Genomic DNA, 19,603 nt, shown 5'->3' with positions numbered 1-19,603 from the left:
ATGAAGTGGAGGACTGGGGAAATAGATAAAATTGAATCTATGGTGTATTTACACCTCTACTACTTCCAATTTTTGATGTTGAATAAATCTGAGTATTAAATTAAAAGGGCTAGAGAAAAATTGAATCACAGAGATTCATAGGGTATACTTGAGATATAGTGAGAAATATACTGACTAATTTTTAGAACTTAGCCGTGATAGCTGCCCCTCCTAGCTCGCCATCGAGGAAGAAAAAGGACATCGCGCACAAGTCGCGTGTTGGTGCCCTGGTGCCGGCCCTGCCGGGCGTGTTATCTTATCGTATCGCTTTACGGGAAAACCTGCTGGGGGGATTATGTTTCCTGCGGTGACGCGTCTACACAGCCATTTTATCCCTCTTTTTCCACAACTTCTATTATACTCTCCCCTCAACCGTCATTGAAACTCAAGCATCAAGACCTTCCCTCATGTCCGCGAACCCCTCGAAAAGGACTCCCCTTTTAAAAGTCACAGAGGAACCGCCTCTCACGTACGCTCCGTTTCTTCCCGAAGACGTCGTCCTGACCCTTTGCCAGATCATCCGCTGCAATAAACCTGATAGAAGACAAGTTGAAGGAAAGAAAAACAGGCGACCCAGACCACATCTTCAGTTTCTGCCTGCGAGCAGAGGACCTATCAACATTCCTCGACGTTTTTGATGAGCACCTCTCTGGGAGGCCAAGGTACGTAAGCTCACCCACCGCGATGTCATTGAAATCACATTGACCCGTGCCCTGTCAGACTACAATATACCTTGACACCTCCAACGGTGGACGTCCAGATCAATCTGGTTGGAAGGTGGCATGAACAGGCGACGTGGGCAGTGTGGTCTTTGCTGCGTACATGCTTCAATCGCAGAATCAGCCGTGCGTGGAGTGTACTCCTATATGAAAGTGGTTGCGGTCGTACGTTAAGCCTTGCATTTCTCACAAAGTCCACGCTAACCCGTTCCACTCAGGAGTAACAAGCAAGGACAGGCAGGGGGTGGAACGGGGGATGGAACCGGACGGGGGTGCCGCCCCGAGACTGCGGAACGAGTGCCTTGGGCCTGTAATTGTGGTTGAGGTATCAGATAGCCAAACGTCGGCGGACCTTTATGGAAAGATTGAAAGATGGTTCGAGAATCATCCTCTGGTTAGCAATATTCACCTCATTCTTCTAATTTCAAATTGGCCTAACCTGTCGAACAGGTTCAAACAGCCATCTCCCTTGAGCTTGACAAGACGACGAACACTGCGAGATTCATGTTGTGGAAGCTGGACCACATATCCAAAATGGTAAGGGTACGCTTTTACATTGACTTCTCGCCAGAGGACAAGGATTGGGAAACTGTCAGCCAAGCCTGGTTTCTTTGTATGGGCGATTTCTTCATTGACTTCCGCAGGGAGGAAACTTCAGAACAGATTGGTAGGCTGGAAGAGACAGGGGGAATGGCAGAGTTGTTGTGTGATGAGCTGCCACTATCTTTCTTTACAGAGAATGGCATGGACATGAGTACTATGCTTCCCCTCAACAAGGAAGACTGGGATACATTTGTGCAAGACATATTCAGGTGTCTGCTGAAGCAAGCTGGGGTATAGAATGGGACATAGACTGGGGTAGGAGTGAGGTGGAAAACAAGTTTATAGAAATTCCACCAGAGCGAAAGAAATAGTGATGGATTGTACTGTACTAGCCATGGTCATATATGGAATAGATTTCCACCTGTGGTTAGTCAGACAGAAAATTTGGCAGTAATGGGGGTAGCTGTTCCAAACATGGAGCAGGGAGATGTTGGAACTGGCACTGGGAGTTCACTTCCTGTGACTCCCCTTGGCAGCTCTCTTCATGAGATCATTGATGGTGATTATCTTCAGGATATTGTCATAGTTCCTTGACAGGGTAGTTTCTTGACAGCCTTCAACCAACAATGAGATGTGAGGGGTGGAAATGAAGAGGAGTGGTTGGGTCTTGCACACATGAGATGGATACTATGCTTTTGAGGGTTTACCTTCGATCTGAGCTCAGTTTTTCCATACTTGTCATACAAATGGATGGACAGCTTATAAAAATTAAATTTCCCATTCTCAGCCCCTCCCCTTGTTCCCTTCAATCATCTGGTACCCCATTGTATTTGCTACCCTCTGGTGCTCTTTCCTTTGACTCCTACCGTGTCTCTGACTTCCCTCGGCCTGTTAAGGATGTGTGGAGATCGACCGGACCCGAGTGGATCCGACGAATTGAATGATAGATAGATAGAAAGAAGAAGTGAAGAAGTGATTGGAAGTGATCGGAATGTTTCGGACAGCGATGAGAGAGATGAGAGTGACGAGTCTTGACAGTAGCCGAAGTTATTGGACAACAGCTCCCTGAGTCGAACTGTCTTAGACCTGATCAATGAGATAACCAGAGTCGAGTTAAATTCTGAAGTACTAGCTATTAAGAAGTACATCTTATATAGTACTCGAGATATCTAAAGGAGATAGAGTGAAAGTAGGTGAGATCCGATCGGAGTCCGAGTCGGACAGACTAAGGAATTAAGCGAAGTTACTAGACTGAATGGACACTCGGCCAAGTAGAGATAGTGGAGTAAATAATGTGAATGTGTGGAGTATATGAATGATAGTAAGTAAAAGCATCTTGGTCTTTGTTACAAACAATCCTTGGTCATAGACTAGGGACTGGATGGAAGTGGACCGTAATCCGGTCAGTCCGGAATGGATCTGGCATGGATATAACATGGCCCAAGTGTTACTCCTGTTTTTTTTTTCGGCCGTGAGACGGTGAAGTACCATCAGAATATGGTTGTGGCAACCACTGTCGTTTTCCCAATACCGAGCTCCTACCTTTCCAACCCTGCCCGCCTCTCAACAACATTGCGTTGCCTGAGTAAATGGTATCATCTCCATCTGTGATTGATCCATTGTCAACATCAAGACCCTCATTCGAACTAGATCCCTGAAGCTTGATATGGCAGTACAATGGGATGATCTGGTGCCTGGTCACTTGTGTCCAGAATTTGGCAGAGAGTGTGTGAGTGGACTCAACTGCATGAACCAAATGTCGACACAAATGATGGCAGTTGTACATCTGCCGACCACAGCGACATGTCCAAGTGTCAACGTTGGTAGAATGTTCCTGGAGAGACCCAGCCCGCAGGTTCTGTGCTCAAAGAACACTCCAATTTTTTTTTGAAAGACTTTTGGAACGGTGTGAGAGGTTTTGCCTGGCCAAGGCGTGCTTCAGGTGCAATTAAATCCATCCAAGCAATGTAGCTTGGAGTGACTTTATAGATTAGAATATGCACAAGCTGGTCAAGTCTAGGGTGAAGAAGGTGGTGGAGCTGCTCATGCTTGAGCTGCTTCCAGAAATTCTCGATAATGGGCGAAGAATACCACTCAAGAGTCAACCTAATATCAGAGCTACGGGAGTAGCACCAACACCAAATCAACCCAAAAACTAGTAAACCTCCGTGTAAAGTCTATCAATAACTCTACACACCAGGAAAGATTGCAAGGGTGGACTGCTTGGCAAAGGTTACGCACAAGATCACAGTCTCAATATCGTATGAAGTTCTTATGAAATCAATGTGTAACTGCAAGTGTAAAACACCACAGCTACGGGGACTCTAGGGTTTGTAGGGGCTCTGTTTATTGTCCAGTGGACTAAGTGGGACTATGAATTTCGTCTACGGTAAGACTAATTCGAACGATTGGAGACTATTGCCCTCGACGGACACGAAAACTAAGTCCTCGGCGGACACGAACGCTAAGACCCTCAACGGATCACGAAACAGTAATCAAGACCTCGGCGGCCTACGGACGGATAGTTCTCTAGTTTTGACCTCGACGGTCTCGTATAGTTCAAATCAAGTCTTATCGTTTCACTGCACAAAGACAGGGCAAATCTCTCTATTGGTGTCAAGAGCAGTTACTCACGGGCAACCCACTCAGGACTTTCCTACGCACGGGTAGTACTTTTTTATCTACGGATACATGAGCTGCTTTTATACTACTTCTACGCTAGCTTTGTAATCCTATCTCTACTTGTTCTATCTCTAAAAATAATGCACCGTAGCTACGAATCCATGCGGAGTCTTATCGCTAGGGACTGCTACATGTGCAGAATCTTGTCTACGGAGCTTTTCCGTATTCGAATCATATGTTTTGGACCAATCTGGACCGTTCTTCATTCTTGTTTCAGCATGTAGAATGGACCTACATAGGCGTACCATATGGTATTTCCTGCCTACGGACCTTATCCTGTATTTCGACGTTATCAAATCATATGGACTTTGTGTGTCCAAGTAGTTCCAGCATATGGATCCAGAGTTCCGAATCGCCATAGCACATGAACAGTGTGGACTCCGAGATCCGTTGTTCATTCCTGCCCGGTTCCTGGGTACTCTATCTGTGATCTGGGATCTGTATCATGTCTTTTTGTCTTTTCCTCAGATCAGGACTCGATCTTCGGTCATATCAAATTTCTCCTAGTCTGCGTGGTCCTATGTCCGATTTCTTGTCAACTAAATCCCCCGTAGAAGTAGGTACTCCTAGTATGAAGGTCTTTTGACTCCGTTAAGTTCCGCTACGAACGGTTCTGTGAAGACTACAAGTCTTCTAATAGTACAATCCCTTGATATGCCAGTGCATAATAGAATGTAGAGAGTAGAACTCGGTGAATTACCGCTTAAGTCCTCTGCTCATAGTGTTCTACAGGTTTCGAACGGTCATACAGTTTTCTGACACGATCTACGGCTCTCTCTAACTGGTCTAGCTGCGCCTACGGCACATTCTACTAGCAGCACTAGCTTTAACTAGCAATTCGGGCTCACTCTAGTTCTTAATACGATAAATATCGCTCCGTAGCACTGTTTAAAGTGCAAAAAGAACCGTGTAGCATAGTCAACTAAGTCGCATTATCGACATTCATGGTTGTTCAGAGTCATGTGAGGTATGGACTTGAAGACCATGCCCAAAGGGGCCACATGGTCTGACAGTACCAACAATTCCACATATAGGCCCAAACCTCACATAGTCCTTGTTTCTTGCAGAATTGGTACATTTGGAATACAGACTTACACTGTATCTCTAAGGCAGACCGGGTTGAACCATCACGAAGGGAAAAGAATGGATGTGCGCGAAAATGTTGAGTAAAGAGATGGAGGGCCTGCTTTTGGTGAGGTGCTGGACAAAAGGTGTAGTTCAGATCTTTAGAGGAGGTCTCTCCAGCATCAAACATCCAATCTGGACCATCTTCTTGGTCCATCTCCATGTCAAGCTGAGCGATGTCATCCAGAATATTGTTTTCATCTTTATCATCCTCACCCGTAAAGACGGTTTCACCCAGACTAGAGGGAATATTGCCGTCAGTGCCTCCAGAACTTGTTGAGAGCTTCTTTTGGTACTCCTGAACCGCCTCCCCATTGATCTGTATCATGATTTTTGGGGGCAGAGCAGGGACATAGTTCTGAATAATTCCACCAAGGCAGATAGTCAAGTTAGGAATGGCTGATGCCACTACATTCAGGTCCTCCTCGAGAGTTGGTTAAATAGATGGTAAGCAGAGTGCAATTACCTCAAGCAGGTCATTATCACCTGTTCAAGTTGCTTGGATGTCATCTGTGACCGGGGGACAAAGTTGATATCAATGAAAGCGTATATTGAGTGGGCCAGTTCTGCATTATAGTAAGTGGGTTGTTGGCGAAGAATTGAGAGACGGGTTTTGATGGCACGAATACAGTGCCAAAAACAGAGCTGGTGTTTTGCATCTGGGAAACAATGAATGAAGGCATTTATCTCTGTCCGGTCCTTGTCTGTCAGAGTCGCTATAGTTCTAGTTGGCCACTTGCTTCTAAAATATTTCAGAAGTGAATCAATGTATTTTTGCTTCCTGTTTTCACCTCCTGCATGGTTAGGTGTTGACTGAATCAACAGATAGCCCAGTGGGCATCCAGATCCATAAACCTTGCCCAACAGCGCATAAATTCCAAAACGGGACTTGTTGGTGTTCCCTATAATCAAGATATAAGAATAACAGAAATTGAAGTAAATATAAATCTCAGATAATTGACGTACATGCAGAGTCAAGAGCTATTTCTCTGATTGTACCACTCCATTGACGTAGTATGGGCACCAGTGAAAATGCAATAGTGGTAAACCCAACTGAAGGATTCTCTGGGAGTGGTATGTTCTCCACTTGAAAGGTACATAACTTGATGTCCTCCACCTTGCCTAATGTGGATGCCTCTGCAATTAGTTGCTTCGCAGAAACAAGCTCATCTGGGCTCCATGCTAGTGATTGCAGTCCACATTGAATATACAGATGCCTGATTGAATCTAGGAGCAGGAAATCGAGCAAGAATCTCCATCCAAAACTTGCAACAGATAATAAATTTAGTATTCACGCTGCTGAGATCATGTCTGAGTTAAATATCTGGCCAGGACGCATCATAGCAGAATTTTTGCGCACAAACTCCTTGACATCTTCAGGTATATCAATTCTCCAGTATGGTACATGCTCATCTTCATGTTTGATTGTGATGTGTGCTTCATGAAGGCCTTCAAAAACTGTAATGTGGAGCCAGCCACTGCATGGGAATGTATCCATCAGAATCTTGTCATGAGTTTCATTTGGATCGTCAATGTTACATCCATGCCGGACCGATACAGACTGACTGGTCACAATCACTTTCATTCTATTCTTACTTACTCCACTTACCTTAATCTCCGTACTTCCCATCAAGCCTAGACTATCGGCTTGGGAGTTGGCAGTCTGAATGCGGATCTGACTACTGTCTCCATCTCAGACCTTGTACATTCTATCCTATATAAGAAGTACGACTTAGTAGTTACATTCTTTAGAATTAAACTCAACTCTGGTTTCCCAGTGACCTGGTCTAAGGCAGCTCGACTCAGGGAGCCATTGTCCAATAACTTCAGCTACTGTCAAGACTCCGTCATTCTCTTCACTATCTCCTTTGCTCTCCTCGTCGCTCTCCGACACATCCAGATCAACTCCGTTTCCTCCCTCTCTTCATCTTAGATCATTCCTCTTCTAGTATATCTTTCAGTACATATCTTATATCTTATCTTATAGTTTCTCCCTTCGGTTCTGAGTCATTCCACATGTCCTTAACAGTCAACCTTCTGGGGTTTGCATTGTTGTTTATAGTTCTGGCAACAGTGGTAGTGAAACCATATGGATGGGGTCCTCTGATGTTTGTACTGAGACTGGTATCTGTCAATTAACATGAGTGAATGGCAGAAAAGTGCTTTGCTGTGGAACCCTACTAAAACGATACTGCATCACCTTCTACACACTCTCAGCCACACTATCTGCTGTTTTGTGCAAGTCACCCTCAATATATACAGGCTCAACATTCACCCTAGCTGTAACAGAGATGACACATTGCATGTCAATGTCCTGGTTTGGTCTAATAAGGTTGTGAAATTGTTCAAGTGAAATCAATGAGAAGTCGGCATATTCAACAGAGTTGGTCCGATCATCACTTTGTGCAGCATCCTGTACCTGAGGCTTTTAATAGTCTAATCAAGTGACTTCATTCAATACAAGTAAATTTACCCACCACTTGACTCTTTTTTGACTTATTCTTTGCATTTCGGGTGTCTCAGCAGCTTAAGCATGTTTTACCAAAGTCTCCATTCTGTTTCGGGAAATCCAAGAGCAGCTTGCTCTTCCTGCAGCTCGAGCATTTCTGCTCTGCCATGATAGGGGGAATGAAGGCAAAAAAGAGGAAAATTTAAATTTACATGATGCATGTATCTAAGTCGTATCCAAGTCGACACTGGTCTCCCAGTGACACTGTCAGGATCATGCATCTCGGCAGATGCAGGTGTCACATCTTTATGGGAAAACATGCTGGGGGGATTATGTTTCCTCGTCACCATGGGCTTTCCCAGGGTAAGTCAGTGTAACGTGATTCGCGGCGCTGTGACTGTTACTGTTTCTGTTTTCCTCGCTAATCTCATCATTGTTTGCCATTTTCTCCTCTTTCCTCTCAATCTTTCACTCAAAAACAGCTCTGACGGACTCAAGGTGGAGATCCTGGGTTTGATTGGGATGGTTAGGTGACTGCAACACCGGGGTTCTGATTGCGACTCAGACACTTTGATGTGGGTGGATTGGTTAGTGAAGCCTTTTGTCCTCCTGTCTCATAGTCCTTATGTCGATCTCTTTGGTTCCTAGTATATGACGATATCCCAGTGTATTCCAGCTCGCTACATTGTACTTGCAGGCTTGCCTTTCTTCAAGGTCAGATCCAACATCAGATATATAGACAATGCAGTGGCTTAGGGACCTGGAAGACTCAGAATCGGCTCCCAAATTGAAATGTTTGAGCATATATATTTTCAAGTGACAGAGGTAAGTGATGTACATTTACTAGGTAGGTAACAGTGGGGTAACAATGGGTAAAAAATATCGAGGTTGAGGTTTCAAGAAGAAACCTCAAAGTTTATATAGTCTACTATGTATATACTTATTTGTATACTTATTTAATGAACATGGGCTATGATATGTATTCTGAGATAAGGTGTACATTCAGCACGGGGTTCTCGGGGAATTTAATAAAGGGGTACTCGGGAAATAAGGGGTACTCGTGAAATGAAGGAGTACTTGGCGAGGGGTACTGGGCGAGGCTGTACAAATGTGTGTATGGCCGAATTGAGTGAGGATTGCTGGTAAAAATTATTGGGGGGACTAACATGCTTTGGCAGGCCAGAAAAGTGCACGGATCGTAACATACAGGTGGACCAATGATTTTGGTCTGTAGTTTAAAAATTCACTTGACTACTGACGGACAGAGAAAAAAATAAAGAAAATAAGGCTGGAGATATCAATACTGGTGGAGAAGGTAAGTGTGAAAACACGCGCCACAGTGTTCTAACAACATTGCAGGCTACTCAAATATATCGAAATATACTATTTATTGATTCAAATCCTGCTGGTGAGGCAGTCCTACTACTGTCCTTGATGAGCATGTTGCCATACCTCACTGAAGTCCAGGTATGTCAGTTCCAGTCTTATTTTACTTATCTTCTTTCCTGTCCGTCAGAATCCCTGAAGATTTTTGTCATAGCCAGTATTGGCCAACCAAGGGACAAAACGAGACAATTGGGGCACCATAAGTGAAGTGATGGGGGAGTGAAGATGGGTGGCAAGTAAGTGATAGGTGAGTAATGGTAAAGTGACAATGCAGTGTTGGTTCAGTGATGGGGAAGTGATGGGGAAGTGACAAGTAAGTGATGGTAAGTGACAAGTAAGTGATGGTAAGTGACAAGTAAGTGACAGTTCAGTGATAGTTCAGTGATAGGTAAGTGATGGGAAGTGATGGGAAGTGATGGGTCAGTGATGGTAAGTGGTGGGTAAGTGGCTAGTAAGTGACAGTAAGTGACAATAAAACTTGTGCAAATCATTTGGCAACATCAGACTGTCGAAGATTTCACCTCATTCTTCACAGGACAGTCATAGAACTTGGTGGGCAATGTGGTGTAGTTTCTTATACTTTTTCGGGACCTAGAACATTGATTAAAAGTACTTAGGTACACAGGATTGAATGGCGGTGGCTGTGAAGTTCAGTGATGCACAAATGCAGTGGCTGTGAAGTTCAGTGACAGGTAAGTGATAGGTAAGTGATGGTTCAGTGAAAAATACATGGTCACTTACCATCACTTAACCTGTCACTTGAATTTGTTATGGCCCAAAATGTTTGCTTTGTGCTTTGTGCTACATTGACACATTCATTTCACATGCTTGACTTTTTGAGCGATTCATTGTGTGGGATTGATCGGAAAGGGGAGAGGCAAGTCTGAAGGTGTGTTTATATTTAGAAGCTGAATCAATCATGGTACCAAGAAAAAAAGGAAAGCATATTAGCAATCAAATGAGTAAGGTCAACTAAAAACTCCAAACCACCATTATCTCAGAACTGAGTCCTCATGACTACGTTTTCGAGTACTCTCATCTGACATCTGCACCTCAAAAACCTGGTAGCAGTACAGCAAAATTGTTTGAGCCCATACAACACAACAAATCTGACATACCACCTCCAGTGGTGTTATAGGTCCTCAGAGCCTGGACATTTTCATGGTTGAAGATCAGGTCAGAGAGGGCACTAGTAGTGCACTGCGTAGGACCTTCAGCAGCAGTGTGTAGGTGGAGCATTACCCTGAAGAGAGGATTGGTGCTGTCGTCAAGGAAATGATTTTTCCAGAGCTTACCAAGCAACTAATACAGACATTATCCTATGGTAGAGAAGAAAACATCAACATTTTGATGTCAGAAATGACAAATTCAACTACGAGTGATTCACATTGATGGAAATGGGGTGTTGAAAGAGCTTAGATTGGCCTCAAAGAAGGAAATTGTATAAGCAATGATGGAATGATGAACTAGGTGTGGGGGAGAAACCAACCGGAGCAAGCTAGGTCAACAGAAAAACACCAGTTGAATGTTCAGATTCTTTAAATATCGAGTCTGGGAAGGAGAAACCTACCGTTAACAACAGCACATTGGTTAGGTTCACAACAAAAATGACACTGTGCAGTCCTTTGAGTGATGAATTCGAAACATTCTGGTTCAACATCCCACTCACGCGAAGTACAACATTCTGTTTCTGAGAATCAACATTTTGAGAGGGATTGATGAATCAGTAAGGTGAGAGTATATTGCTTGGCCAAATGTCAAAGTGAATAACGTAGCATCGAAAGCTAGTGCAATGTACATAGATCAATGCCAGTCCTTCCATGAATCAATTAGTTCAAAACTCAACACGACCACGAAAAGACCAGAAAACATATGAAGCCAGTATCTAGCTTCAGAACAGGGATACATCCAATAAATCCTGGTGGTAGTTGTGTCAAAACAGCTGCAGGAATGGCCCACTATAGGGGGAGAATTCAAGCTTCAATATTGAATTTAGGGAGCTGTAGAGTGAACAAACATACTCCCATGATGATCAGTTGCGTGATGTAATTTGTGAAAGTCACCCACAGAACCCAAGTGGCTGCAAAAATAATTATATCAGAAAAAGAATTGTTCAGAATGTAAGAGACTCCCTGGGCAGCATACCTTGAGAGTAAATCACATGAACTCACAACACTGGAAGGTACCATCAAATGTTGTTTGTTCAGTGAGGAAAGAGCTTCCATTAAGATTTTCAAACTCACTCAAGATAACTAGAGTGGTGGTTCAATCAAATGACATTCTGTAAAATGACAATGATAAAGTCACTTCCAGTTGCAAGGCTGACAATAGGCTCAATAGGTACTGGTAGCCAAATCCAATTTTCACACGCAGTTCCAATCCAGTTCGGGTCATGTTCTGAGATCAGCTTGATAAGTGAGATGATGGGGGTAAGGTATTGAAAAAAACTAGAAAGAGATAGAAGGGGAATGACTTCTTCCTTTTCCACATGTATTTTATTTCATCCTGTTTGGGATAACAGAGACTGGGTTAGTACTAGCGGGCTTCAACGAGTTAGACTTTAGCAGGTCGCCGGTTAAACCAGTATCGCGATATAAATCGGAAAAGACCTTAAAGATGCATATTTGTACAATTTTAACACTTATGAGTTATAAATAATGGGATTAATAGGACTAGAGTGAGCCCGCACTTCTGGTTAAAGCATGAGCCTCTACAAGAGACTTTATCCGTACAAACTGTACAAAATTAGGAAAGATGAGAGACTTCGCCAAAGTTCAGAAAACTGTATGAACTTTGGGAAGCAGCCATTTAAAAACCTTCGTTCTTTTATTGGAAGGCCTCATCTTACTCCTGGAATGCTTATAGCGAACATAGGGATTTTATTATACACTTTATTGAGAATTCAACGAAGTCTGGTTGGACTGCTCAGATATATGGAATTCTCGGATATAGAAATCCAAACAAGGATAAAGGAAGGAATATCTGATTCTCACGAACAGAAAATGGAAAGAATAGAAATTTCTCGGAAAACCAAGGAAACACGGACTTCAGTGAAGTGCGCATGGTATTTGATTTCAAGAGAGAAACCTTGGAGACAGAGCCTAGAATCGAGGCTAGATCTTCTCCAAAAAGGAATAGAACAGGAACATGAAGAATGGATACACCTGAAACAGGGACTCGTTCCCTGGGAAAACAGGAAAATGCGGATATGTCGGGTACTTTGGCAAAGTCAACTCCCTACATCGCAACCAGGAAACAAGGAACAGATATTCAGTTTAATATTCAATTTGGCACTTCAGCACATAAAACTCTTGTATTATACCCAATTAAGCGAGTTTCTGTTCGACTGAAAGGAACTTGTGTGCACTCTTCTTGGTGTGGTTTTGGTTTGTGCACTTTGTGCTTGAGGTGTGTTTGCTAGCCATATTTAGTGGTACACAGCATTATTACCGGAAAAAGCCGAAAAAATCCAGACAAGCCAGCACTGTATGTTTACTGATGTACAAGTATGTGATATGGCCTGCATGCAGGTGTAACACAATTGAAACAGCTAACATCACCCTTCATCTCACCCTCATTTAAATACAAGCAACACTAATAACTTTACCTTTGTTCTCTACAATAATCATTGACTGCAGCATAGACTTATCTACTTACTCTCAATCATTTGAACTTTGAATATCTAACTATCTTAATATTCTCAACCTTTCATGTCAGGTTGAGATTGAGTTGAGTTTTAGAGACATTGAGGTTTGAGTTGAATTTTGGAGACTGAGATTTGAGTTGAATTTTGAGATGGAGATTGAGTTGAATTTTTGAGATTGCGATTAAATTTAATTTTTGAGAGCATGATTGAGATTGAGACATAAGACACTACAACCTATCGGCTTCAAAGCTAATAACAATATATTTTTGTTGCAGTGGGTTCTTAAGAGGTCGCTCAAAAAAAGTTTTAATTTTAATTTGAGAGACATTGCAACATCTTCAGTTTAAACAAAATGCATGAAACTTCAGCAAATGCACTGTGTTTTCTATAATGGGCCTGATGCAAAGGAGGCACATTGTCACAGTCTTTCTTGCAGCAGACCCCTCTTCACAAGATTATTTTCAGAAGTGGACAAGAGACTTTGTAGAGGTCATATGGGTATGGGTTGACTTCCTACTGATTCTCAGGATCCTGGTGATCACTGGAATAGGGCCATAGAAATAGTGAAAGGATGCAATTGCTTGGGATCAACTGTTCAAGTGTCCCTATGTTAACCTTCCACAATGGTCAGTTTTGTATCATCTCCTATAGTTTGATTGATTTTTTGGCTGAGATCAAGTTAGAGCTTGTGCCTCTCAGTCATGTTTGGGAAAGCCTTCACAATTTAGGACAAGGATACTTCCATTTATTAGCATGGGTAAGTATTCAACATAGGATTCATGAAGTGGAATAAAGCTGCTTGGTCTCCAGGATAAATTGGAATGCTACAGTAATGAGCTGTGGATAGATGCCAAATGAGGAACCTTGATTCATGGACTTCCAGGACCCTCTCTCTCTCCTTTCATTTATAAGTTCCAAATCAAGACCCTGCCAGCATCATCAAGCTTTGAACTTCTCTGGAACTTCTCTGGAACGACAGTCTCTGGCACTTCCTCTCTGATTGCCATTGAGTAGCCAAACTGACAATGCTATTACTTTTGTATCTTCAATTACTATTGAAAGGAGCCTCATTGATTTACCAGTCATCTCATGTGAGCCCATTGTCCTCCCAAATAGGGCAGAATCTCCAGTTGTGGTCGGAAATGCAGTCTGGTTGAAACTCTGGGGTGGATGCCTCGACCACAGAGTACAGATGTCTGATGGTGCAACAAAATGGGTTCACTGGAAATACAGAAGGATTTTAGCTCATGCACATATAGATTCACTCTTGTCGAAAACTGCATTTATTCCTCTTTTGAGTTAGGATCTAAATCATAGCACTGGGCTTGTCAAAGTGTATAAATTTTGCATACAGGAGGTGATATTCACTTTTCACTCCAAATTTGGGTGAATCATGTCTTCACACACCATATGAATTTCCCCCAAAATTAAGGGGTGCAAAATTTTACAAACTCCTACTTAGAGCGAAGGCAGAAATTCACTGTATTCGGGGTGAAAACTGGGTAAAATTGAGAGCCATGCATATGTCGTCATATCTGTTGCATATCTGTCACATCACTAAGTGGCGCAGCACTGGGAGTTGGGTAGGCCCAGTTCTCTTTCTCACTCACCACCATGTACTAATCTCCAACATCCCACCAGCAGTGTGACTCTTACTCACCATTCAGCCAACTTTCAGCTTCCTTTGGCATCAAAACTGAAGGCAGTAAACATATATACCGTCCAAAAGCAGCGCTTGAGCTCACTGTTGTTGTCAACAATTGAAGGCTGAAGAACTTCTGGTTAAAGTCAACAGAATCATTGATACATCAGATGAAAGCTTTACAAAATGACAAAGGTAAACTATTGACTATTAGTACATTTCACAATTGTACATTGACAACAAGAAAGAATCAGCACTCAAAATACAACTGAGCACCTCCCTACAAATCCTCCCCATCTACCTTGGCTTTCTTTACTGATTGCAAGGTAGGAGGGGCATCCTGCCCTCTAACCCCTACATTTGGACCACCATCTGGTTCAACAGCGCGTTTCCTCTTTTCACCAACCACAGAATTATCATCTGCTGTTGTCTCTGGGCCCTTGGTCTTCCTGCTCACATCAGCTGAATGACTATCACCACCCTTCTGCCCTCCTCCTCTTCCTCCTCCTCCACCCCTCCCACCTCCAAGGCTACGACCACCACTACCACCTCTCGAACCACCCTGCTTACCCTGATTATCTGCCCTTCCTTTCCCATTTTGAATCCGCAGACTCAGCCTGCCTCAATGCGAACCTAGCACCTGACTGTGCTAATTTGATCATGAATGAATTCTTGTCTTCCTCAGAGATGGATGTCCAGGTAATCAAATTTCTGTTGATTGTTTTTACAGCTCCCTTTACTTTTTCAAGTCATTTTTTCGGATAGGGCGGCGTGGAAGCCAATTAAACTGTGGTTGTCTCTGTGGTTGTATTCAATATATGGTGTTTTGTTGTTGAATAGTTCCTGTATGGGGTTCTACAAAGCGAGTTTTTTTTTTGTTGAGTTAGTTTATATGGGGGTCTCAAAGTTGAATATAGAAAAGGAGCTTTCTGTCGCAATGGGATCAACCGTACCTTGATGTCATTCCACGAGAAGTTCTCCCCAACACCTTTGAACTTCAGCGTTGAATCCTTCACAAATGGGATCTCTACTTCCTTAACAGTTCCATGTTGTCAATAAGAATACAACGAGAAACTTGTCACACCTGGTTGTTAGACCTGTTGTTACAATTGCCAGGGTGTGTACTCTAGTAGAATACAGTATTTATACTACCTAACAGTAATGCTAGAATATTCTACTTAACAGGCTGAGTAAGTAAATTACTAAGACACAGGTGACAGAATATACTGGAATAAACTGGGATTGACTCAAAACTACAACATTCCGTTCCCATGGTTATCCTTCGTTATTAAGAGCTTCTTCCCGAAATACTCCATATACACATCCTGTTTTTTACCATCTTTAGTCATGTTCAAGGTGGGCACATCGTGGGGAGGAGCCCTCCATCCTTTTTAGGGATTGTGACGGCGTTGAAGGCAAAATATAATTTGACTGGTCATAGGCTAGCCTTTATCAGTTCAGACCAAGAACGGAAAAATATAAAGAAAATCGACCAATTACCCTGGCTAACCACTCTCTTCCGCCTAATCTTCTCCTCGTCATTGCCCTTCCTTTTGTCAACATGGACGACATTACAGTTTGGTTATGGTTCTTTGATGTCAGTTGTTCAATTTTGTAGAGGCTCAATATTTTCCATGGTCATTCCTTCCAACATTGTGTTATAGATACCGAGGAGATAGTGATAAAATAGAGAAGGAGAGAAGGGAGGGGAAGGGATTAGGTTGTTGGTGTGAAAAAATTTCACTCTGATCATTGTTGTTACACTGGAGGCAAAACCCCAGTCGGACAAAATGTGACTGCCTGGAAAGCAGACACCTAGCTGTGACTGAGTTGGTCACTTGGTTGGACAGTGTGCGGACACTTTTTCAGGTACAATCTAATCTATCTTGTCCATTTTTGCCTTGTATAAGTTACAGTAAAGTAGAATTTATTCGTTAATTGAATTCACTATAAATCAAAGAAATCATGATCAGTAAAGCATAGGAAAGTACATACTATGGATTCAAAAGTAAATGTCAAGTATAAGAGAAAAACTGAAAGCTCACAATTCGGGATTCAATTGCATATCGTAATACATCTGCATGTTATCCACGTGGCTAAGTTTCTTCAAGATCCTCCATGTTCATCCATAGATGTCAGAACAGGCCTTGGGATCAACTGGACCACCACCATCTGAACCACCAGCTGAAAGTGACGATGATAGAGGAAGTAGAGCACCTTACCAATTGAAGAAGGGAGCATTCTACAACCACTGGGTCTTCTTTTACATCTGGCAAAAGGTTAAGAGGGAGACAGGACAGCCAGGTATATTGGAGTTTGAAAGGCAGCTGGAAAATACCTATAAACAATGTAAAGTGGTCAATTCCAGTGTTTGTTCAAACATATATCTACTAACCTTCAGTCTTAGATGGGGAAAAAAAAAAAGAAAAAAAGCCTTGCAAAATGCTGGATTTGGCCCAGAGCTTCAGAGTATTGTTGGACATCCCTGATGTGTTTCCGAACATATGGAGGTGGCACCTGGAGTGTTTGAGGTGTGCGCAAAACCAGAACAGAATCCATGGGTCACAGAGCTGGTGTTGTGGATAGACAATGACTTCAAGGTCCCCAATCTCCCCAAGGATGGAAGGGCCAGCGATGAGAGAAAGCAGACATTGTCGCACACCAATCAAACCACAGGAATAGATACGCCTTTTCCCTACATGCCCAGCAGTAAATGAATTTGTCTTCCCCGATGCTGGAAACTGTCTGGTTGATTATTTCGAGCCAACGTTCTTCAACTCGCTCAGAGCAAGAGTAAGGGCAATGTGGAGTGCATCTAAACCATATGCAGCACTACCTAAGGATGACCTTATCAAGGAGATCCTAGCAACTGACCCTCCCCATCCCTTCAAGAAAATGGATCGCAAACAGTTTACATGCACTTATAGCATCTTAGCATTGGAACCCTACAAATTTCCAACTCAGGCTGAAGTCAATGCCATGGCAGAAGAAGAAGAGTGGGCCGATTGAGAAAGGAAGAGAAGAACCAAAAGCACCTGAAGAACTCGCACAAAACTCTCCGGTGGGAGGAAAAGGGGCCATAACGAAGATGACAGTGAGGATTCAGATAGCCAGGAGAGTGAGGGTGATGACCTGGTCGGTGCCCAGGGTGGGAGTCATAGCAGTGACAGCAACAATAGTGGCAACAATAGTGTTAACAGTGGCAGTGGGAGAAATAATGATGGAAAACTGGGCGCTCCCCGAGAAGGAAAGAACAAGGGCAAGGAGAAGGAGAGAGACGAGGGAAACCACTGGGATGATGATCGGATCCGCAAATTCAAGTTTGCAGAGTTAGAGCAGAGCCTTCATCTTCCTTCCACGTATTGCTGGTATGCAGGACAGGATATGTTACATGTGTGTAACAAGAAGGACAACATTGAGTGGTTCAGATACTCAACTGGAGGGATTTTGCAAGATGGTATTCTGAATTTGATTCCCTTCGACATTCAGAATAACGATGAATTGGTCTTCACACGGCCTACTGGCAAATGTCCTCTGGTTATGATCCCAGAAGAGAATGCTTTCTACACTGGATTCAAGCTTCAAGGCCAACCTATTGGATATGCCTTCAATCAAAGACTCAAGTGGGAGTGGTTTCTTCTTGACATACCTGGTCACGACAGATCAGTCTTGCTCGACGGGCCATGTGGTTCAAATCCTCATCGACTGGTTGACCCACTCACACTGGAGATAGAGTTTCTAGATTCAGATGCGCAAATGTTGTCAGGTAAGGTCAAGCTTCAATTTAAGATAAAGAGAACCAACTAACTGGGTACGTTGCTCCATCCATTCAGATGCCACTGATGAGCCAGAATTTGTTGACAGCAGATGGTTTTCTATGCATACTTGTCAGCATTTCCAAGATCCAACCAGCTTGGAGATATTTGTAGAGACACACTCTGATTGCAAGTGGGAAACCCATGATGACAGGGAATACATTATTAGAGAGGGTCTGCTGGGCTCGATTCCCAACATAGTCATGGGCAGGAGATTGAGGTATATCCAAGCATCCGAGTATTCAGAGGACCAGGATTCGACATCAAAAGATGTTCTTGTTAATCGAAGTATTGTTGGGCAAGATTGGAAGTTCAAGTGGAAGGGACGGGATGTTACTTGGACGTTGGTCATTGGGGACAGGCTGGAGACATGGTCGGATGATTTAAGTGGAGAATTACTGTGGCAAAGGATGTGGGGTACCACCAATGTGACGATGAACTTGGATACAGGTGAAATAGCCTTTCTTCATGGACATGGATATGGACATTCCTCAAGATTCTACATCTCCCCTGGTTTCATATAATGGTAAATGTTTCTGCTGCATAAACCAAACTCTTCTTGATTGCGCTGTCTACCACTCAGTGGATGGACAACCAAGATACGAATGGTGGTTTACTGAGGATGGTGTATTATTCTCCAAAGGCCCCTATGGAGAAGGTTGGCGACGAGATGCCGGAAATGGGGTATTCTTTGAGCAAGAACCTACTGCAGGCCTTGGAAATCCGAAGCGCCCATAACACTGAGGCCGTTGACCGCAATCGAGCAGAAAGTCAAGGAAGATATCCAGAGGAAAGTAGACTACACAAACCAAAGCAGCAGCACCAGGGGTTGGAGTTTTAGCTGCTGTATTAACGACGATCAAATGGTTTGGTACGTTGCAAACGAAACAGCGTTGAAAGAAATTTGGGTTGGGATAGATGGGAAAACATTTTGGTCAGGATACTATCTAAGGACCTTTGATAAGACCACCCTAGACAGTAGAGTTATTTGGAGAAACCCATGGCCACCTCACAAGGATACCTGGAGGTTCATGCTCCTGTTAGGAGTTCTGCACATTCATGGGCTCACTACGACTATCAGGACTGATGGGGATTAGAGGCAACTGTATATAGTCAGAGTAACTACTTGTACAGTCGGTTTGGTGAATGCTTATGGTGATCTTTGCAAAGCAAAGGTGATTGGATGGTATGGTTGAAAGACTTTGATGCTTATAACAATGTTACAAGGTAGTAATTGAGGTGATTCACACAGTGAGTGGGCTTATAGGTTGAATATTGTATATTCAACAGTAAAAACAAGAGGTAAGAGTTCAGAAGGTAGGAAACTTGGGGGGAAAAGGTACAAAAAATATCTAGGTTGAGGTTTCAAGAAGAAACCTCAAAGTTTATATAGTCTACTATGTATGTACTTATTTATATTGTGGGCTATTGTATGTATTTCGAGGTGAGGTGTACATTCAGCATGGGGTTCTCGGGGAATTTAATAAAGGGGTCCCTGGGGAATGGGGCCTTCTCAGAAAGGGTACTCGGCGAGGCTGTACAACTGTGTGTATGGCC

General features: G+C 43.1%; 3 protein-coding genes across 4 annotated transcripts; 2 read left to right on the top strand and 1 right to left on the bottom strand.

The window, feature by feature from the left end:
• The first annotated feature begins 369 nt into the window (after positions 1-369).
• On the top strand, positions 370-1,802 carry E1B28_003679 (uncharacterized protein). 2 transcript variants are annotated; one of them, XM_043148105.1, is made up of 6 exons: positions 370-508; positions 555-701; positions 760-923; positions 977-1,152; positions 1,209-1,349; positions 1,403-1,802. In XM_043148105.1, exons 1-6 carry the CDS (start codon positions 447-449, stop codon positions 1,427-1,429), a joined length of 717 nt encoding a protein of 238 aa, XP_043012697.1. In that variant the 5' UTR covers positions 370-446; the 3' UTR covers positions 1,430-1,802. The 2 variants fall into 2 exon arrangements, with proteins under 2 accessions (XP_043012697.1, XP_043012696.1); XM_043148104.1 differs by having other exon boundaries at positions 1,209-1,802.
• Positions 1,803-4,941: 3,139 nt separating this feature from the next.
• On the bottom strand, positions 4,942-5,436 carry E1B28_003678 (uncharacterized protein; the record flags this gene model as incomplete). Its single annotated transcript, XM_043148103.1, has 1 exon — positions 4,942-5,436. The coding sequence occupies one exon, from the start codon at positions 5,434-5,436 to the stop codon at positions 4,942-4,944; it is 495 nt and encodes a 164-aa protein (XP_043012695.1).
• Positions 5,437-17,033: 11,597 nt separating this feature from the next.
• E1B28_003677 (uncharacterized protein) lies at positions 17,034-18,570 on the top strand (the record flags this gene model as incomplete). Its single annotated transcript, XM_043148102.1, has 3 exons — positions 17,034-17,227; positions 17,273-17,997; positions 18,065-18,570. 3 exons carry the CDS (start codon positions 17,034-17,036, stop codon positions 18,568-18,570), a joined length of 1,425 nt encoding a protein of 474 aa, XP_043012694.1.
• Between the last annotated feature and the right edge of the window lie 1,033 nt (positions 18,571-19,603).

Source organism: Marasmius oreades, chromosome 2, assembly GCF_018924745.1.
Source record: "Marasmius oreades isolate 03SP1 chromosome 2, whole genome shotgun sequence".
Classification (NCBI taxonomy): domain Eukaryota; kingdom Fungi; phylum Basidiomycota; class Agaricomycetes; order Agaricales; family Marasmiaceae; genus Marasmius; species Marasmius oreades.
This window is presented reverse-complemented; position numbering and strand designations above follow the sequence as displayed.